General features: G+C 22.1%; 1 protein-coding gene across 2 annotated transcripts in view; it reads left to right on the forward strand.

Annotated features, from left to right (window-relative positions):
- Positions 1 to 220: 220 nt before the first annotated feature.
- Positions 221 to 18776, forward strand: part of LOC117177872 (omega-amidase NIT2) — a 96735-nt gene continuing 78179 nt past the window's right edge. For both annotated transcript variants that reach the window (XM_033368914.1, XM_033368912.1), the window contains exons 1-3: positions 221 to 577; positions 6982 to 7369; positions 14138 to 14241. In XM_033368914.1, the coding sequence (XP_033224805.1) occupies positions 438 to 577; positions 6982 to 7369; positions 14138 to 14241 (632 nt within the window). In that variant the 5' untranslated portion in view covers positions 221 to 437. The remainder of the gene's footprint in view (positions 578 to 6981; positions 7370 to 14137; positions 14242 to 18776) is intronic.

Below are 18776 nucleotides of genomic sequence, written 5' to 3' on the forward strand. Positions count from 1 at the left end.
AAGTTATAATTTATGATTAGGCTATAATTTCAATAATAATTCAAAACTATTTTTTAACAATACACATTATTTTTTCTCTGAAATTTGAACATTTAAATTGCAGAACTAATTTGTAAGCATCGTTAATTATTTTTCAAATTTCGCGCGGAAAGAGCACGGCGCGCTCTCTGCTGAGTGAACTTGCAACTTTTGTTTCTTTTGTGTTTGCATTTTGCATCGTTTGCTGTTTGCATTGTGAATAGTGTGAGTTGTGAGATGTATTTATGATTATGTCCCGGAAATTTGGTAAAAATTAGTGTTTACTCGTTAATACTAATATGTACAAGGAAGAGAAAAACAATTATTGATGATTCAATGATGTATTTAAATCCAAAACGTAAACTTTCAGTTCTATGCGCTCTTTAGTTTAGTAAAATAGTGAAAATAAATTGGCAACAATGGCAACTGGCGGAGAAAAGAAAATCTCTTTCAGTTTTTCGAAATCGATAAAGAAACCTATTATTAATAAAAGTACTCCAAAGGAGACGAAACACGACTTCATCGAATGCTTGGATGATAAAGCAATCAAAGTTTTAGGGTAAGTTAAAAAATAAACTGAGTAACATAACCTCAACTTAACCAATTATTCGCGTGTGGAATTGTTCTAAAGTTTAAAAAGAAAGTCAATATTTTTGGTTCAAAATTCACATTTTCGATTTGAATATTTAAATGCTGGGTAAAAAATTCGTGTTTTTGGCATGGAAATTCCAGATTTTTTATGACATTTTTTTTTCTCCGTTAACTGAAAAATTGTTCATGCTTGAAAATTCCTTTTTTATTTAATTCATCAGTTGCAGAAATTTTTCATAATTTTTTGCTGAATATGCAACTGCTTGCTTGAAAAATAATTTTTTTTTAGCAAGGTTTTTCAACTACTTTGTTAAAATTTCCTTTTTTTGTTGATTATTCATGATTGGAATTCAAAAATATATATATATATATTTTTTTTTTTGAAAATTTAAACATTTGTTTGAAAATTCGTTTTAAATTGGTTGAAAATTGATATTTTTTAGTTAAAAATTCGTCAAATTTTACACTATTTAAAAATCTTCCATTTTGTACGTTAAAAATTACAGTGATTCCTTTCTGTTTCAAAAAATAAATTCGAAAATATTTGTTTTGAAATCTCTTAATTTTTAGAGTTTTTTAATTTCACAATTTTGTAGATTAAAATTTATACATTGAAAATTTTAGTACAGTTTCAGTATTTGAAAAATTCCAAAATTGTTCGATTGTTTAGATTCTTAATTTAATCAAAATATTGAACTTTTCAAACTTATCTTTGAAAAAACAAATTCAAATTAAAAGAGTTAAAATTGTCAAAGTTAAAAAGTTGAAAATTGTACGGTTTAAAATGAAAATAATTAAAAAGTTCAGTTAATCTTGAATGGTTATAATTAAAATTTCCCATCGTTACGATGAATTAAAAAATTTTCTCTTCTATAAGTTTTAAATTCGCAATTGCAATGTAATGATAGCATTTTTAAAAATGTAATCAGTTTTAAATGAAGTTCGGATTCGCTTACTTTTCAATGTTCCGTAGTAAAAATTGTTAATTTTTAATGTTTTGCTTTAAAAATCACGTAATTTTGAACGTTTTTTTTAGAATAATTTAATTTTAAAGGCTTATAAATTACATTTTTTTATAATTGGACAGTTTTAAGGGAGAAAATGACAATGAATTTATTTTTTGATGGTAGAAAAATTTCTCCAATATTAATGTTAAAGCATCATTTTTTTATGTAAACACAATTCAATATTTTTGAAAATGAACAAGCTTCGGCTTCTAAATATGCAATGCAGTGTTCTATTTAAATTTGGCAAATTTTAGTCGCTTTCAATTGAAAATGATTTAAATTCGAAAGTTTTCAATTTTGAAAATTATGAAATTGTCCTATTTTGGAAAATTTAATCTGAAATTATATAATCTCTATATTCTCAAGTGGAAATAAAATCTTGTAATTTTGAATTTAATTTTGAAACCCGAGAATTTACTTCTGCTCGCCGAAAAATGTAGGTTTTCATTATTTTAATAATTTTAGTCTGATTCAAAATTCAAGAATTTGGACGAAAATTTGTTTTTGGGTTTTAATTGAAAATTCGACTATTTCGTTGAGAATCCACATATTTTGTTAAAAATAAATTTTTTTGTAGAAAATTATCTTTTTCTTTGCCAGTTAATTTTCTTGTTTAAAAATTCAAGTATTCTAGTTAAATATTTATCATTCTTAGTTAAAAATTAATTTTATAGGTTTTGAATGGAAAGGAATTTTTTTAGTCGAATATTCAACTTTTTTTTAATTTGTTTATTCTTTGATTTAAAATTATGTTATTTTTTAAACTGAAAATGTAACTATTTTTTCAGTTGAATATACTATCATTTTAGATAAAAATTTCTCTCTTTTATTTAACATTCATTTTTTTTACTAAAAATTTAATTATTCAATTTTTGGTTGACAATTTATTTTTTTAAGAAAAATGAATTTTTTATTGTTGACGATTCAACTTTTTTAGTTGAACATTCATCATTTAAGTTAAAAATTCATCAGTTATGTTGAAAGTTGAACTATTTTCTTGAAAATCCGATATTTTTTGTAAAATATGAATTTTTTAAATAAAAATTTTTAGCTACATTTTTTGTTAAAAATTGATATTTTCTAGTGAAAAATTTAAGTATTTGGTTCAAAATTAATTTATTTTGAAATCTTGTACTTCTTTACAATTTTCAAAAATGATTAAAAACCTTAATATTTAAAAATTCGTTTGATAACGTAGTTTTCAATTGTTTCTATGTTTAATATTGAGAAATAAAAACACAGTTTCATCCGGGAATTTTTTCGAGAGCGTGCTTCATTTTTTTAAATCTAAACATTGAATTAAATAACAATGATTCTTAATTTGTAAATGTAGCTCTATATTACTGCATACTAAAATACTTGGTAAAAAATTCGTTTTTGGGTTTGAAATCAATTTTTTAATCTGAAAATACAACCAATTTCTTTTTGGCTGAAAATTGATCATTTTTAGTTGAAAATTCGTTCTTTTTGGTTCAATTTATATTATTTTTCATTAAAAATTTAAATCCTCTTTGTTGAAATACCAACTAATACGATTTTCATTCCGAGTTGTTTTTTAGGTGAAAATTAATTTTTTCCTGAAAGTTGAACTATTCCACTTGCAACTTGAATTGTTCTGTTGAAAATTCGTTTTTTTTTTTGTGTTTGAAATCAATTTTTAAATTTGAAATTGAATCATTTTGTTTTTGTTTGAAAATTTATCAGTTTTAGTTGAAAATGAATGTATTTTTTTTACAAATTCGTTTTTTTTGGTTTTGTTAAATGTCATTATTTATTATAAAAAATGTTAATCTTTGTTAAAAAATTTGTTTTCTTCAGCTGAAAATTAATTTGCACCTTTAACTATTTTGTTAAAAATTGTTTGTTTTTTATCCGTAAAAATTGATTTTTTTATTGGAACTGTAACTTACATATTTGGTTGAAATCTATTTTTTATTTGAAAATTTTGACTATTATGATAAAAATTTATTTTCTGAGTAGAAAACTACACATTTGCTGGAAATTTAATGACTTTAGTAAATGGCTCATCATTTTAGTTGAAAATTCATGTTTTTGGTTTCAAATTCAATTATTTCAGTTGAATATTCATCATTTTAATTGAATATTAGTCACTTTGGTTGAAAATGAATTTTTTAATTGACAATTCAACTATTTAATTGTTATTTTACAATTTCTATTTTTAACTTAAAATTCATGTATTTTCTATCAAATTCGTGTTCTTTGGTAAAAACGATTTTTTTCCATTTCTGGTTCAAACACTATCTGTTTTAGTTTGAAATTCAACTATCTGGTTGAGAATTAGTCTTTTTGTATTTGATAACGCAAATATTTCGTTGAACATTCATGTATTTTATTGAAACATCATCTTTGTGGTAGAAAATTCATCTTTTTGATTAAAAATAAAACTATTTAGTTCAAATTGAAATTTTTTCTCAAAAATTCATCTACTCCAGATAAAGGTTTATTATTTTAGTTGGAATTATACTAGTTCGGTTGAAAATTGGACTATTTGGTTAAAAATTGGTATTTTATCATTGAAAATTCAACTTTTTTTTGTTAAAAATGCATATTTTTTCAAATTGTCTTTTTTGCTAGATATTTTTAGCTTGTAATTCAACTATTTGGTTGAAAATTAGTCTTTGTGTTTAATAATGGGAATATTACGGTGAGCAGTCATTTTTTTAAATCATCTTTCCAGTAGAAAATTCATTGTTTTGCTTAAAAATAAAACTACCTGGTTCAAATTTGAAATCTTCACAAAAATTCATCTATTCCAGATAAAGATGGATAATTTTAGTGAGAAATTCACTGTTTTGGTTGAAAATTTAACTATTTAATATTTTCGTTTGAAAATTAATGGTCTTGTGTGTATATCCATTTTTTTTTTGCTTCAAAGTCCAAGTATTTTAATAAAATAATGATCATTTTAGTAATTAATTCGTCTTGTTAAACTAATTGTTTAAAAATTAAGACCTTTTCTCAAAAATCCATTTATGCTAGATAACGATTTATAATTTTAGTTGGAAATTCACTAGTTTGGTTGAAAATTTGACTATTTGGTTAAAAATTTGTCTTTTATCATTGAAAATTCAAATTTTTTGTTAAAAATTCATATATTTTTAAATTGTCTTACTTGCTAGAAAATTAATTTTTTTTTTTAAAATTACTTGTCTTGTGTGAAAAACCATTTTTTTTTCTTAAAAATTGAAGTATTTCAAATAAATATTGATCATTTTAGTAATTCATTCATTTTTTGGTTGGACATAAAACTACTAGATTAAACGTTAAATTAAATTTGTTAAAAACATAAATCTGTTTTTCTTTTTTTTTATCACTGATCTTTTTTGGCCTGAAATTCAATTATTTGGTTGAAAATTCTTCTTATTTTTATTTGATAATGCAAATATTACGGTGAACATTGATGGTTTTTTTGTTGTTTCTTTTTAAATCATCTTTGCGGTAGAAAACTCATCTTTTTGCTTAAAAATAAAATTACTTGGTTTAAAATTGAAATCATTTCTCAGAAATTCATCTATTGCAGATAAAGATTTATCATTTTAGTTGGAAATTCACTAGTTTGTTGAAAAATTTAATTATTTGGTTACAAATTTGTCTTTTATAATTGAAAATTAAATTTTTTGTTAAAAATGCAAATTTTTTTAAATTGTCTTTCTTGCTAGAAAATGACATTTTTTGTTTGTTTTAAACATCACTTGTCTTGTTTGAAAAACCATTTTTTTGCTTAAAATTTCAAGTATTTAAAATAAATACTGATTATTTGAGTAATTAATTCATTTTTGGTTGGATATAAAACTACTTGGATAAGAGTTAAATAAAATTTGTTTAAACATAAATCTGTTTTTCTTTTCTTTTTTCTTTTTTTTTTTTAAACTGAGCTATTTTGGTTTGAAATTCAACTATTTGGTGGAAATTTCGTGTTTTTGCTTAAAAATAAAACTACTTGGTTCAAAATTGGCATTTTTTCTCAGAAAGTCATCTATTCCTAATAAAGATTCATAATTTTAGTTGGAAATTCACTAGTTTGGTTGAAAATTTATCTATTTGGTTAAAAATAGGTCTTTTATAGTTGAAAATTCAACTTAAAAAATTTTTCAACCTGTTTTTTATTTTTAGTTCTAAATTCCGCTATTTGTTTGAAAATTGATCTTCTTCAGTGGAAAATTCAACTCTTTCATTGAAAATTAATATATATATTTTTTGTTGTTTGAAAAATAGTCTTTTTGGTAGAAAAATAATCCTTTTTGTTGGAAATTCAACTATTCGGATAAAAATTAATCTATCTTTTTTGTTTTTTTATTTATAATTCAAATATCTACTTGAAAAATTAGGAATATGAAGCGGTTTCAATTAAGTTTTCATATAGTACATACATTTTTATATTACCTAAATATGCACTAAATTTTCAGTATAAATAGGTAAAATAAAAATATTTTGGAATTTTGATTCAAATTCATGGGCTTTAGAGACAAATTAAAAAATTATTTATTATGTTTTTAGCTTTATTTCATTATTTATTTAATTTATCTTATTATTGGGAATGTTAGTCTACCATTTCGCCACATGGTACCGCAAAATGGAACTAGAAAGATTAGGTACAATTTTAAATATGTATTTAAATTTTTGCATAAAAGTGTTTTTACAATTGTTTTGTGAAGTATAAAACAATTATTAAATACTGAAAACGAATGTTCATCAGAAGTAAATAGTTTTAGATAGAATTTCCATCTTGTACAGTGAAAAAAATACATTTTTGTATAATAGGTTTAAAAAAATACAATTATTTCATTATTTCATGTGAGTTTCAATGCATTGCAATTTTAAATAAACTTTAATTAATGTATGTAGCGACAAATTTTATCCATATTATGCCAAGCATACGAATAACAGACGACTGGAATTTAAATACGAATTCTAACCTAACTTTTAGATCCGAGTTTTAAATAGTAAATATTTCATGTATAAAGTAATACAAAATTTACTTTGAGTTGTAAATTCCATCTAAAACACTTTGTTTGCGATAAAGACTTGTTTTTATTATCCAATAAATACTTGGTAAACTCCACAAAAAAATGGTTAAAACACTTTTATGCACAAATTAAAATGCATCTTTAAAATCGTGCCTATTCTTTCTAGTTCGAATTTTTATCACTAGGTGGCGTATCGCAGTTTAGTCATTCCCAATATTTATTAATTAAATCCCTGGAAACTAAAAAGAACATTATTTTTAATAAACTTGCGAAAAATTATACAATTATAAATTAAAATATAAATGATAGAATTGTCAGGGAATTTTTTTCCAGGATTTGAGTAGACATTCTGGTTATATTATATTTTAATTTCACAGCGGTGTGGAAAAAAAGAATGAACCTCTCGTTATTCCCATGCTGGGTTCAAAAACTTGGCACGAGAGAATATTACACAAAGTCAATGCGGACATTTTTGAACCAAAAACAGAACCGACGACAAACGGAGATTTGAATAATGTTAAAGTGAAGCAAGAAGTGATTGAAGATGCTTCCGGGGGCACTGTTGAAACGTTTCCAAGTGGTCCGGAACCGATGGAACTGGTGACTGTAAAAGAAGAAAGACCCGAAGAACCGGCCACAACTTTAGAGGAGCAAGCAGCTCAAGAAATTCTACGAGATCTGCAAATGCAAGGCGAAAGAACAGAGCAAACCAATATTCCGGTTGTTCCTTTGCCAGAGGACGAATCCTTAATTGGAAAAAAGGAAGTAAGAATATCTTTTTACTCGTAAATTTTATTATTTGGTTGAGAATTTAACAATTTTCTTTTAAAAACACCATTTTTTATTGCAAATTCTACGGTTTTATTAAAACTTTGTCTTTTTGGGTACAAAATTAAACTATTTTTCGTAAAATATTAACCTTTTGTTTAAAATTCTGATTTTGGTGCTGATGAATCAACTGATATCTTTTTTGGATGAAAGCTATTTTTCCTGAAATTTGATCTTTTTTATTTAAACGTTCTTCTTTTTTAGTAGAAATGTGGCATATTTTTTGGATAAAAATGGAACTGTTTTGTTGAAAATTGAAAAATTTCCTGTAAAATTTAATTTTTGTTTAAATTTTTAGATTTTGTGTTGAAAAGTCAATTGAAATCTTTTTTTTTTTGAAAATCGGTCTTTTTGATTAAAAAATTCACCTGCTTTAGCAGAAATTGTAACTTGGATAAAAAATGCAACTTTTTAGTTGAAAATTCGGCTATTTCGTTGAAAAGTCATACTTTTTGGTTGAATATTGTGCTGTTTTGTTGAAAATGTAACTATTTCCTACAAAATTTATTTTTTGTTTAAATTTAATATTTTAGTGTTAAAAAGAGATCTGACATTTTTTCTGGCTGGAAATTCAACTATTTTACTTATTTTTATTTTTATTTTTTTTCCAATTAAAAGTTAATCTTTTTTTAAAAGAAATGTCCTCTTTCTTGAATAAAAATGCAATTTTTTTCTTTAAAATTAAACTATTTGATTAAAAAGTCACATTTTTTGGATAAAAATTCTACTGTTTAGTTGAAAATTGAAGTATTTTGTAGAAAATTTACTTTTTGTTTAAAATTTATATTTTTGGTGTTGAAAAATGAATTGAAGTCTTTTCTAAATGTAAGTTCAACTTGAAAAAAAAGTTGTCATTTTTTAGTAAAAAATTCATCTGTTTTATTATAAATGGCATTTTTCTCGGATAAAAATGCAACTGTTCGGCTGAAAATTCAACACTTTTTTGAAACTTTGTCCTTTTGATTTTTAAGTTCACCTGCTTTAAAAGAAATTATGTCTTGGACAAAAATGCAACTTTTTTTATAAATTTCTGTTGTCTTTTTTTTGATTAAAAATGTATCTGTTTTTAAAGAAATTTTTATCTTTCTTGGATAAAAATTTAATTGTTTGATAAAAAAGTATACTATTTTATTAAAAAGTCACACTTGGTTGAAATTTTTACTGTTTTGTTGAAAATTGAAGTATTTCGTAGAAAATTTTCTTTTTATTTGAAGTTTATATTTTGGTGTTTAAAAAGAAATCGAAATATTTTTTGAATGCAAGTTCTAAACAACGAGCAACTTTTTGTTTTTTGGAAATTTGTTACAAAGAAATTCATCTGTTTTGAGAAAAATTTCATCTTTTTTAATATAAATGCAACTATTTGGTGGAAAATTCAACAATTTTGTTAAAAAGTCTTCATTTTGGTTAAAAATTCTACTTTTTGATAAAAATTTAATTTTTTGGTTGAAAATGTAACTATTTCATTTGAAAGTTTATTTTATTTGCTTCATAACTTATTTCTTTAACTGAAAATTAAACTATTCTATTTTTTGTTGAAAATTTTTTTTTTAGTTGAAAATTCTTCTATTTTTTTTTTTTTTTAATTTGTCTTCTAACTATTAGTTTGAATTTGATTTTTGAATTTGAATTTGATTTTCTAATTTGTCTTTAATTTGTCTTCAAACTATTAGTTTGAAAATTCCATTAAAAAATTTAAGTATTTGGTTGAAAATTCATCTGTTTGATTGAAAATTTAACTATTCCGTTGAAAATTGATTTTATTTAGTTAAAAAGTTATATCTGTAACATAAAATTAAACTATTGTATTTTTTGTTGAAAATTGATCGTTTTCACTTGAAAATTCATGTATTTGGATAAAAAAATCTTCTTTTGAAATTTCATTTATTTGGTTGATAATTAGTTTAAAAATGTTTTGAATGATTTTTTATCTATTACATTTTTTGTCGAATATTTGTTTTATAGACATTTCATCTTTTTACTTGAAAATTCATTCTTTTGGTTGAAAATTTAACTATTCCATTAAAAATTGATTTCATTTAGTTAAAAAATTATTTCTTTAACTGAAAATTAAACTATTTTATTTTTTGTTGAAAATTTATCTGCTTTAATTGAAAATTAATTAATTTCTTTTATAAATTTGTATTTTTTTTTTGTAGGAAATTCATCTTTTAGGTTGAAAGCTAAACTATTCGGATAAACATTTTTTTATTAAATATGCATTTTTTTAGTTAAACGTTCATTTCTTTGGTTAGAAATGTAACAAATTTGTTTAAAGATTCCTTTTTTTTTGTTGAAAATTTATTTTTAAAACAAAAATGTAGCTGTATAATTTTTGTTAGAAAATGGATCTTTTTCAATTGACAATAATGTACCTATTTTGTTGAAAAATCGTCATTTTTAGCGGAAAATTCACTCATTTTGTTAGAAAATTTATATTTTTGTGTTTTATATACAACTTATTTTAAAAAATTCGTCCTTATGACTTGGAAACTCAGCATTATGGATGATATATTTTTTCTTTGTTGATTGAAAAATCTTTTTTGGTTGAAAATGAAAATATTTTTTTATTATTTTTTATTTTTATTTTTATTTTATTTTTTTGGTAACTTATTTTTTTCACAAATATTTATTAGTTTGGTTGGAAATTTAACTATTTTTTGGAAAATACCCTTTTTCTGGGTTAAAAATTAATGATTTTAACTAAAAATATAATAACAAAAGATTTCGAGAAATTTTAAATAGATTTCAGTAATTTAGAAGAATTTCTATGATTTTTGGAGAATTTTTAAAACTTCTAAGGCATTTTCAAGAGCTTCTGATTTGAAATATTGCAGGTAATTAAAAAAAATCCAAAGAATTGTTTATTAATTTAAGTAATTTGAGGGAATTTCAAAGTGTTTAAAATATTTTTGGATAAAGAATTTTCTAGAATTTTGGAAGATATGGAACGATTTTACAGTATCTGTAAGGTTTTAAGATATTTTTAAAGAGTTCACGGGATTTCAGATGATTTTTGAGGATTTCATTACAAGCGCTCAAGGTATTTTACCTAATTTTCAAGGATTTCAAGAAATATTAGCATAGAATTTCACGTGATTTTGTAATATTTTATTGGATTTCAAAAAATTCATTCACGAGAAGTAAAGTCTTTTTCAGGGTTTCAAAGATTAGAAGAGACTTTAAATTATTTTTTGGAACCCTAAATTCTTATTAATTTATCCTAAATTCGTTTAAATTCTTTGGAATTTTTTTGAATGTTTTTAATTAACTTGAATTTTTCTCAAAATTCTAATCAATTCAATGGATATTTTTTGTTATTTTCAAAAATTTTGATTTAACTGGTTCTGAAGATCAGTTGGTAAAATGATTGAAGTATTTGAGATATTCTCAAGTATTTTTATGCAAGGTTTATATCTTTTTATAGTGAAAAATAAAAATTTTAGAGAAAAATCGTCCTTTTTTGTTTCGGTTGAATTCAGTTGTTTTTTTTTTTTATAAAAATTGTATTAGTTGAGTTTTCTTCTCTTTGGTTGAAAATTTAACTATTTTGTTGAAAATTTGTCTTTTATTTATTTTTGTTTTATTTTTGGTTAAAAACTGATCTGTTTACTTTCAATTTACAATATTTTTTTATTGCAATATCAACTATTACATTTTTTTTCTTCTGATAATTCATCTCTGGTTATTTTTTTTTTCGTTTAAAATTGAATAACCGAAAATTTAATTGTCCTTTTTTGGTCAAAACTTCATCTCTTTCAGTTTAAAAATAAACCATGTGGATGAAAATTCATGTATTTTATTGAAAATTAAACTTGGTGCTTAAAAATTAATCTTTCTGTTTCATCAATTATTTTCCTGTTGTCAATTCATTGATTTTGATTGAAAATGATTTTTTTGTTTGTTACAAATAGACCTTTCAGTTGAAAATTCATCTTTTTAGTGGAAAATTCATTAGTTTTAGTAAAAAAATTAAGTATTTTGTTCAAATCTCTTTTTTTGTTATGCAAAAGTATTATTTTTAACTGAAGATTGAACTATTTTATTTTGTGTTACAAATTTATTTGTTTCGTTGCAAACTAATTTCTTTCAATTAAAACTTAATTATTTTATTGAAAATTTGTTGTTTTTTGTTGTTGAAAATTAATGTTTTGACTTCAAAATTGAGTATTTCTTCTGAAATTTGTCTGTTTTGTTTAAACTTAACTGTTTCCAAAGTTATACTACTTTATTTAAAAGAATTTTTTTGTTGAAAATTTATTACTTTAGTTAAAAATTCATTTGTATAGCTGCAAATTGAACTATTCTGTTAAAAAAATCGTCTTTTTTGTTAAAAATGAAGTTTTTAGAGATAAAATTGAACTATTCCATTTTGAGCTACAAAATGTTGTCTTTTTTAGTTCAAAATGAACTTCTTTTGTTACAAATTGAGCTATATTGTTAAAAGTTTAATTTTTCATCTGAAAATTTTAATATTCCATTTTTTGTTAAAAATTTTTATTTTTGTTATCTTTATTAGTTGAAAATTCTACTATTTGGTATTAAAAATCCCAGCAAATGTTATCAAAATGTTTGATTTCAATAATTTAATGGGATTTCAAAGGATTGGAAATATTTTAGCGTATTTTAAAATATTTAAAAAGATTCTAAGAGGTTTTATCAAATTTTCAAGGATTTCAATGATTTTAAGGGATTTTATTTGTAGTAATTTATTCAAAAATTAATTTAATATTTATCCTGAATTATTTTTAATCTTTTTGAATTTTTCTAAATTCACTCAATTATACCTGATTCAATGGATTTCGAAAAATTTTTTATCTTATTCATATTGAAATCATTTAAACTAATCTTAAATTTGTTGGCATTAAATCAAATTCTTTTGAATTCATTTTTCATTTTTCTAAACTCATTTCGAACTTCCTCAATTCAATCAATTTTTTTCATTTTTTAAAATTGTTTTTAATTCATTTAATTCTTTTCAATTGATTTAATTGCTTGTTAAATTTAGCGTGATTTTTTTAATGAATTTCAATTTAAAAGTTTTTAAAATTAAGATTTATTTAAAAAATATGATGAAAAATAAATTATTATTATTTGATTAAAAATTTTTAATATTAAAAAAATTCAAATCTTTAAAATCCTGTCAATTTATAGCCAACGAAGTTCCTAAATACTACAAAACAATTCAAGTTAATTTCAAAACAATTAAAATAATTAATAATAATGAAAATAAAATAATAATTTTAATTTTTTGAATTTAAATGAATGGTTTTTTAGCAACCAGTAACTTCCTTAGTTATAAATTAACAAGGTTTTAAAGATTTAAATTTTTGTAATTTACCCTGAATTCCTATAAATTCATTGGAATTCTATTGAATTAAAAAAAAATTATTTAAATTCTTATAAAGTCATTCAATTCTATTTAATTCAATGTTTTTTTTTTTAATTTTTGAAAGTTTTGATTTAAATTGGTGATAAAGTCTTTTAACCTCATCTTGAATTCTTAGGTATTCAATCAAGTTCTTAAAATATATTTTTAAATTGTTTTTTAATTTTTCTAATTGGAACCAATTGAATTTTTCCGATTTTAAAAATGTTTTCCAAGGCATTAACAATTTTTGAATTTAATTTGAATTCTTTAGAAGTCTTATCAATCGAATTCTTTTTTAATTCAAAAGAACATTTGTCAAATTGCTGATGAAAATTAGTCATTTTTAAGGATCAAAATAAAAAATTGTTTTATTTCATTCATAAAAGATTGTATAATCAAATTGTTAGAAAATTCGAATTATCACCTTTAAATATGAATGGTCTGGGAAAATGAGAAATTAGTCAGGGAATTTTGAAAATAAAATTTATTGGCTATCTTGCATTTTATAATATTTAAATGGATTTCAAACACACACACAAAAAGTGAGTAATTTTGTAGGTGGCTTAAAATATTTTAAGAGTTTTTCCAATATTTTTGTCGTTTGGAATTCGCCATGGATTCTTATTAATTTATCCTGAATTCTTCAAAATTATTTTCAAGTTTTAAGAATTTTTTTGAATTTTTTGGTAATACTGGAATTCTTGTAAATTTATTTAATTTTTACTCAATCCAATGGATTTTTAAAAATTTCGATTATTGAGAATTTGTCTTTTATTTAGTTTGGTTAAAAACTGATCTGTTTTACTTGAAAAATTACATTATTTGTTAAAAATTCGTTCTGTTTCGCTGGATTTGACGACTTTCAATTTAAAATATTTTTTTGTTGCAATATCATCTATTACATTTATTTTTTTTTAATTCATCTTTGGTTTTTTTTTGTTCAAAATTGATCCTTTAAATTACTTTAAATTTAGCCCAATAGCACTGAAATCAGTGGAGTTTTGTATTCTTCCGAATTTAAGTTAAATTGTTTTGAAATCATATGAATCGAATTGAAAGTTAATAATTTTAATTTAAACTTGTATTATTTCATTTATATCATAAATTACAAATATTACAAGATCCGAGTTTTCGTCATTGAATATAAATGATAAGAAAAAAAAAATAGTGCGGAAAATTCAGGGAATTTTTAAAAGAAAATACCCCTCTATCAATTTGAGGTATTTAAAAATTTTTAATTTAAAGGAGAAAAAGTCACGAACTGTGATCCATGAGAATTTCCTAATTTAAGAATTATCAACCATAAAATTAATTGGAAATTTTTTTTTTTCTAGTCCACACTCGACGATTACGAACAAGTTCCAATTGACAAGTATGGAGAGGCAATGTTACGAGGAATGGGATGGCAACCAGGCAAAGGAATCGGTAAAAATGAAAAGTATGACAATTTTTTAAACTTACTTTTAGTACCGTAATCACGTGATTGGCAAAAATACCGTTAAATTAAAAATTCTTCAATTTTAACGATTTGCAATTTAAAATTCTTCAGTTTTGAACATTTAGAATTGAAAGTTCTTTCTTTTTGGAAGATATAAATAACAATTCTTAAATTGTGATGATTTTGAAGATCAAAAGTCCGGATTTTTTAATTCCAAATATTCCAAATTCTGGAAATTTCAAATGTAAATCAATAAAATGAAATAATTTTTAAGTGTAAAGTTTAAAACTTGCTTAATTTTTGAATTGTAAATTTTCTAAATTAAAAACTTGAATTTTGAAGATTTACAATTCAGAATCTTTAATTTTAACAATTTACAGCTTAAAAATCTTAAATTTTAAAGATAGATAAATAAAAATTCTTATATTTGAGGGTTTTGTAGATCAAAATTTAAAATTTTCCGAATTGATGGAATTTGAATTTTTAAGTCAATAAAATAAAATCATTTCTTATTGTAAAACTTAAAACTTGTATAATTTTTAATTGTAAATTTTAAAAATTTTAAACTCTTCAATTTGAAATATTTACAATTCCATTCTTAAATTTTAACAATTTGCAGTTTTAATTTCTTTAATTTTAAAGATCCATAAATAAAAGTTCTTAAATTTTATGATTTTGCAGGTCAGAAGTAAAATTTTTCAGTTTTAAATCCTCCAAATTGATTAAATTGGAAATATGAGTAACTTAACTTTAAGATTTACAATACAAAATCTTTCATTTTAACAATTTGCAGTGTAAATTTCTGGATTTATAAATAAAAATCCTTAAACTTTGATTATTTTGAAAATCAAAAGTCAACCGTTTTCATTTTTATAGCTTCCAAATTGATGAAATTTGAAATTTAAGCCATTAAAATAACAGCATTTTTAATAATAAAACTTAAAATTTGTATAATTTTTAAAGTGTAAATTTTGACAAATAGAAAATTTTATTTTTGTAATGTACAATTAAAATTGATACAATTTTAAAGATTTACAATTCAAAGTTCTACAATTATGAAGATTCACAATTCAAAATCAAATCATATTTATTTGAAAAATTTCAAGAATGAATAAAAATTCGAAATAAAGATTTGAATTTAAAAAAATTAGAAATTGAGTTTAAAATTTAAAATAGTAACAATTAAACTATTTGAAATTGATATCTTAGTAAATCAATAATTTCGGTTATTTTAAATGTTTAGAATTTTAGAGTTCAGAATTTTCAATGCTCAACGTTATATTTTTAATTTTCACCTTTCATAGGTTTTAGTTTTGCAAGATAATTGAATTGATTGAATTTTGAAACTTTACCATTTTTAATATTTCCTATTTGAAATTGATATTTATTTCGAAAGTTTTTTTTTAGAATAATTAAATTATTTTCATTTTAGAAAAATTGGGGTAATCAATTTTAATGTTAAATTATAATTTTTTATGTATTAACAATTCAAAATTCTAGAATTTGAGGTTTGATTTTGAAAGATAAAGCTTAGTTTGTAATATTCAATTATGAAATCTTAATCGCTTTGAATTCAAAATTATTCAAATTCAAACAATTTTAATTATTTAATTTTGAACGATTTTAATCATAAATAATAAAATTTTAATTCCTCTGAATTTTAAATGACCCAATTTCCAAAACTCAAATTATAAAATATTCCATTTTGAGCGTTTTTACATTGTCTTATTTTCTAAATTTTATCCTGAAATTATTCAATTTTGTGTTTCTTCAAATCAAAATAAATTTTATTTTATTCTTTAAAATTTTATTTTTTATTTATTATTACTCATTTTATTTAATTTTATTAACAATTTGAATTATAAGTTTAATATTAATATCATTAATTAAAATAAATTTTATAAAATTATATATTTACAATGTTATTATTATATTAATTATATTAATTTTAACTTTTTCATCAATCAATTATTTTATATTTTCTTTTTTTAATTGTTTAATTTTGGCGCTTCGACTTAGAAATTATACAATTGGACTCCTTTTTCTGATTTAATTGTCCAAAATTCTTCAATATATATTTTTTTCTAAATTAAAATTATTTCCTAAAAATTATTATTTATTATTATTCATTATTTCCTTTAAAATATATTTTTTCAAATAAAATTAGAAAAAAATTTTAATTAATTCAATCAGAAATTATTAATTACTCAATATTTTTCCAAAAATATTTATTATTATTTTCAAAAATGATGTATTTTAATAAATTTTACAGGATTTAATGAAAATAACATCTTAGAATTTCACGGGATTTTATAATATTTTAGTGGACTTTAAAGAATTTATTCACTAGAACTGAGACATTTTGTAAGATTTTAAATAACATTTAATATTTTAGGAAATATTAAATGATCCCTACCACTTTTTAATTGATTTGAATAATTTTAAGAGATTTTAGTTGATTTTAAATAATATATACACTAGAAGTGAGATATTTGGTAAGATTTTAAAGGATTTTAGATATTTGAAGAAATTTAAAAAGATTTCTAGAAATTTTTAATTGATTTCAATAATTTGAAGGGATTTGAGGTTTTTCGAAAGAATTTATTTGTTAGAAGTGAGATATTTTGTAAGATTTCAAAGGACTTTAAATATTTTAGGGACTTTTAAAAGATTCCTAGATATTTTTTATTTGTTTAAATGATTAAGAAGCGATTTTAGGGGATTTTAAATCATGTACTCTCTAGAAGTGAGATATTTTGTAGAATTTCATAGTATTTTAAATATTTTAGGAAATTAAAAAAAAAATTCTAGAAATTTATAATTGTTTTAAATAGCTCGAAGGGAGAATTATTACCAAAATTTGATTATTAATTTTGAAGCAATTCATTAATAAATTATTCATAATAATATAGATAAATTTTATAGATACAAAGTTTGGAAATAAAATTATTATTATTATTTTTTTTTTGATTAAAAAAATTAAAAACAAATTTTTTTTTTCTAAAGTCAAAATTTTTAAGTGGATTTTAAGGAAATTATTCAAGAGAAATGAGTTATTTCGTAGGGTTTCAAAGATTTGAAGAGAGTTGAAATTATTTTTTTGTATTCACCCTGAATTTTTATTAATTTATCCTGAATTCTTTTGGATTTTTAAAATTTAATTGAATGCTTCTAAATTTACTAAATTCTACATAATTAAATTAATTTCAAAATTGGTAATAGTATTTATTTATCTGGTTATTTCAAAAAACTTTAAAAGATTTTAGATATTTTAGGAAATTTTAAAAGATTTATTAAAAATTTTTTCAATAGTTTTAAGGGATTTCAAAGACTTGGAAATATTTTGATAAGATTTAAAAAATTCTAAGGAATTTCCTAAAGTTTTAATAATTTTAAGGAATTTTAACATTTCAATGATTTCAAGAGATTTTCAAATGTTTTGTGCAATTAATTTAGAATTTTCCCTGAATTCTTATTAATTTGTCCTGAAATCTTTTAAATCCTTTTGTATTTTTCTAAATGTACTCAAATAGATTTTTATTTAATTCATCTTGAAGTTTTTAAAACTCACCTTAAATTCTAAGGCATTTCCGAAAATTCTTTTAAATTTTCTTTAATTTTTCTAAACTTATTTCAAACTGACTCAGTTCAATGAATTTTTTTTTCATATTTTTGTATTCTTTTGAATTCTCTTGATTGTTTTTAATGGATTTTTTTTATTATTAATTGCATCAAATTCTTCTCGTTTTCCCTAATTTTCAGTAGAATGACTTAAAATGTATTGAAACAAATGAATGTTTCATTGCAATGTTTCCAATTCATTGGAATTGTTTTGTCACCATTAGTCACTTTTTTGGTTAGCAATTAGTAGAATTTAAACGATTTGAAGAGATTTTAAATTATTATTTTTATATTTCTCCCTGAATTCTTATTAATTGACTCTGAATTCTTTGAAACCCGATTCGGTTATCATGAGTCGTATTAGACCCAAGGCATTTTTTATTTGTCTCACTTTTAAGAATCCGAATACCCCGGAAATACCTACCCCCATAAAAAAAGGAGTTTAGAATTGTGCTGAATCGCGTTTTCCCAGTGACAGCCTGGCCTTCGCAGTGAGCAAGTCAAGTTCGCGTTGGGTCTGAAACGACCCACGACAACTTTAACTTCGGTGCAAACTAGTTTTGAGCGTCAAGGTAAGTTTTTGATTTTTTTTGAAGTTAACGAATATTTTCGAAAGATTTTTCTTTTCTTTTTGGAGTCATATAAGGTAAATCGACAATTACTGGAAAAGTTACGAAAAGTTAACCCACACAAAGACAATTGTTTAAATGGTGAATTGTAAAACGGGGGAATTTATTTGTCAACCGGGAATTTCCGAAATTTTCAGAAGAAAAGTCGGTTCAAGTTCGATTTCAACAGTTTTTAAAATAATTAGTTGAATTGATATCTTTTTTAATTATGATATCATTCAGTTTACAATGCATTTTTCAAAAATCGTTTACTTCAAAAATTCTTCACTTAACATTTTTATTTTG

This window comes from Belonocnema kinseyi, chromosome 8 (assembly GCF_010883055.1).
Source record: "Belonocnema kinseyi isolate 2016_QV_RU_SX_M_011 chromosome 8, B_treatae_v1, whole genome shotgun sequence".
In the NCBI taxonomy this organism is placed as follows: Eukaryota; Metazoa; Arthropoda; class Insecta; order Hymenoptera; family Cynipidae; genus Belonocnema; species Belonocnema kinseyi.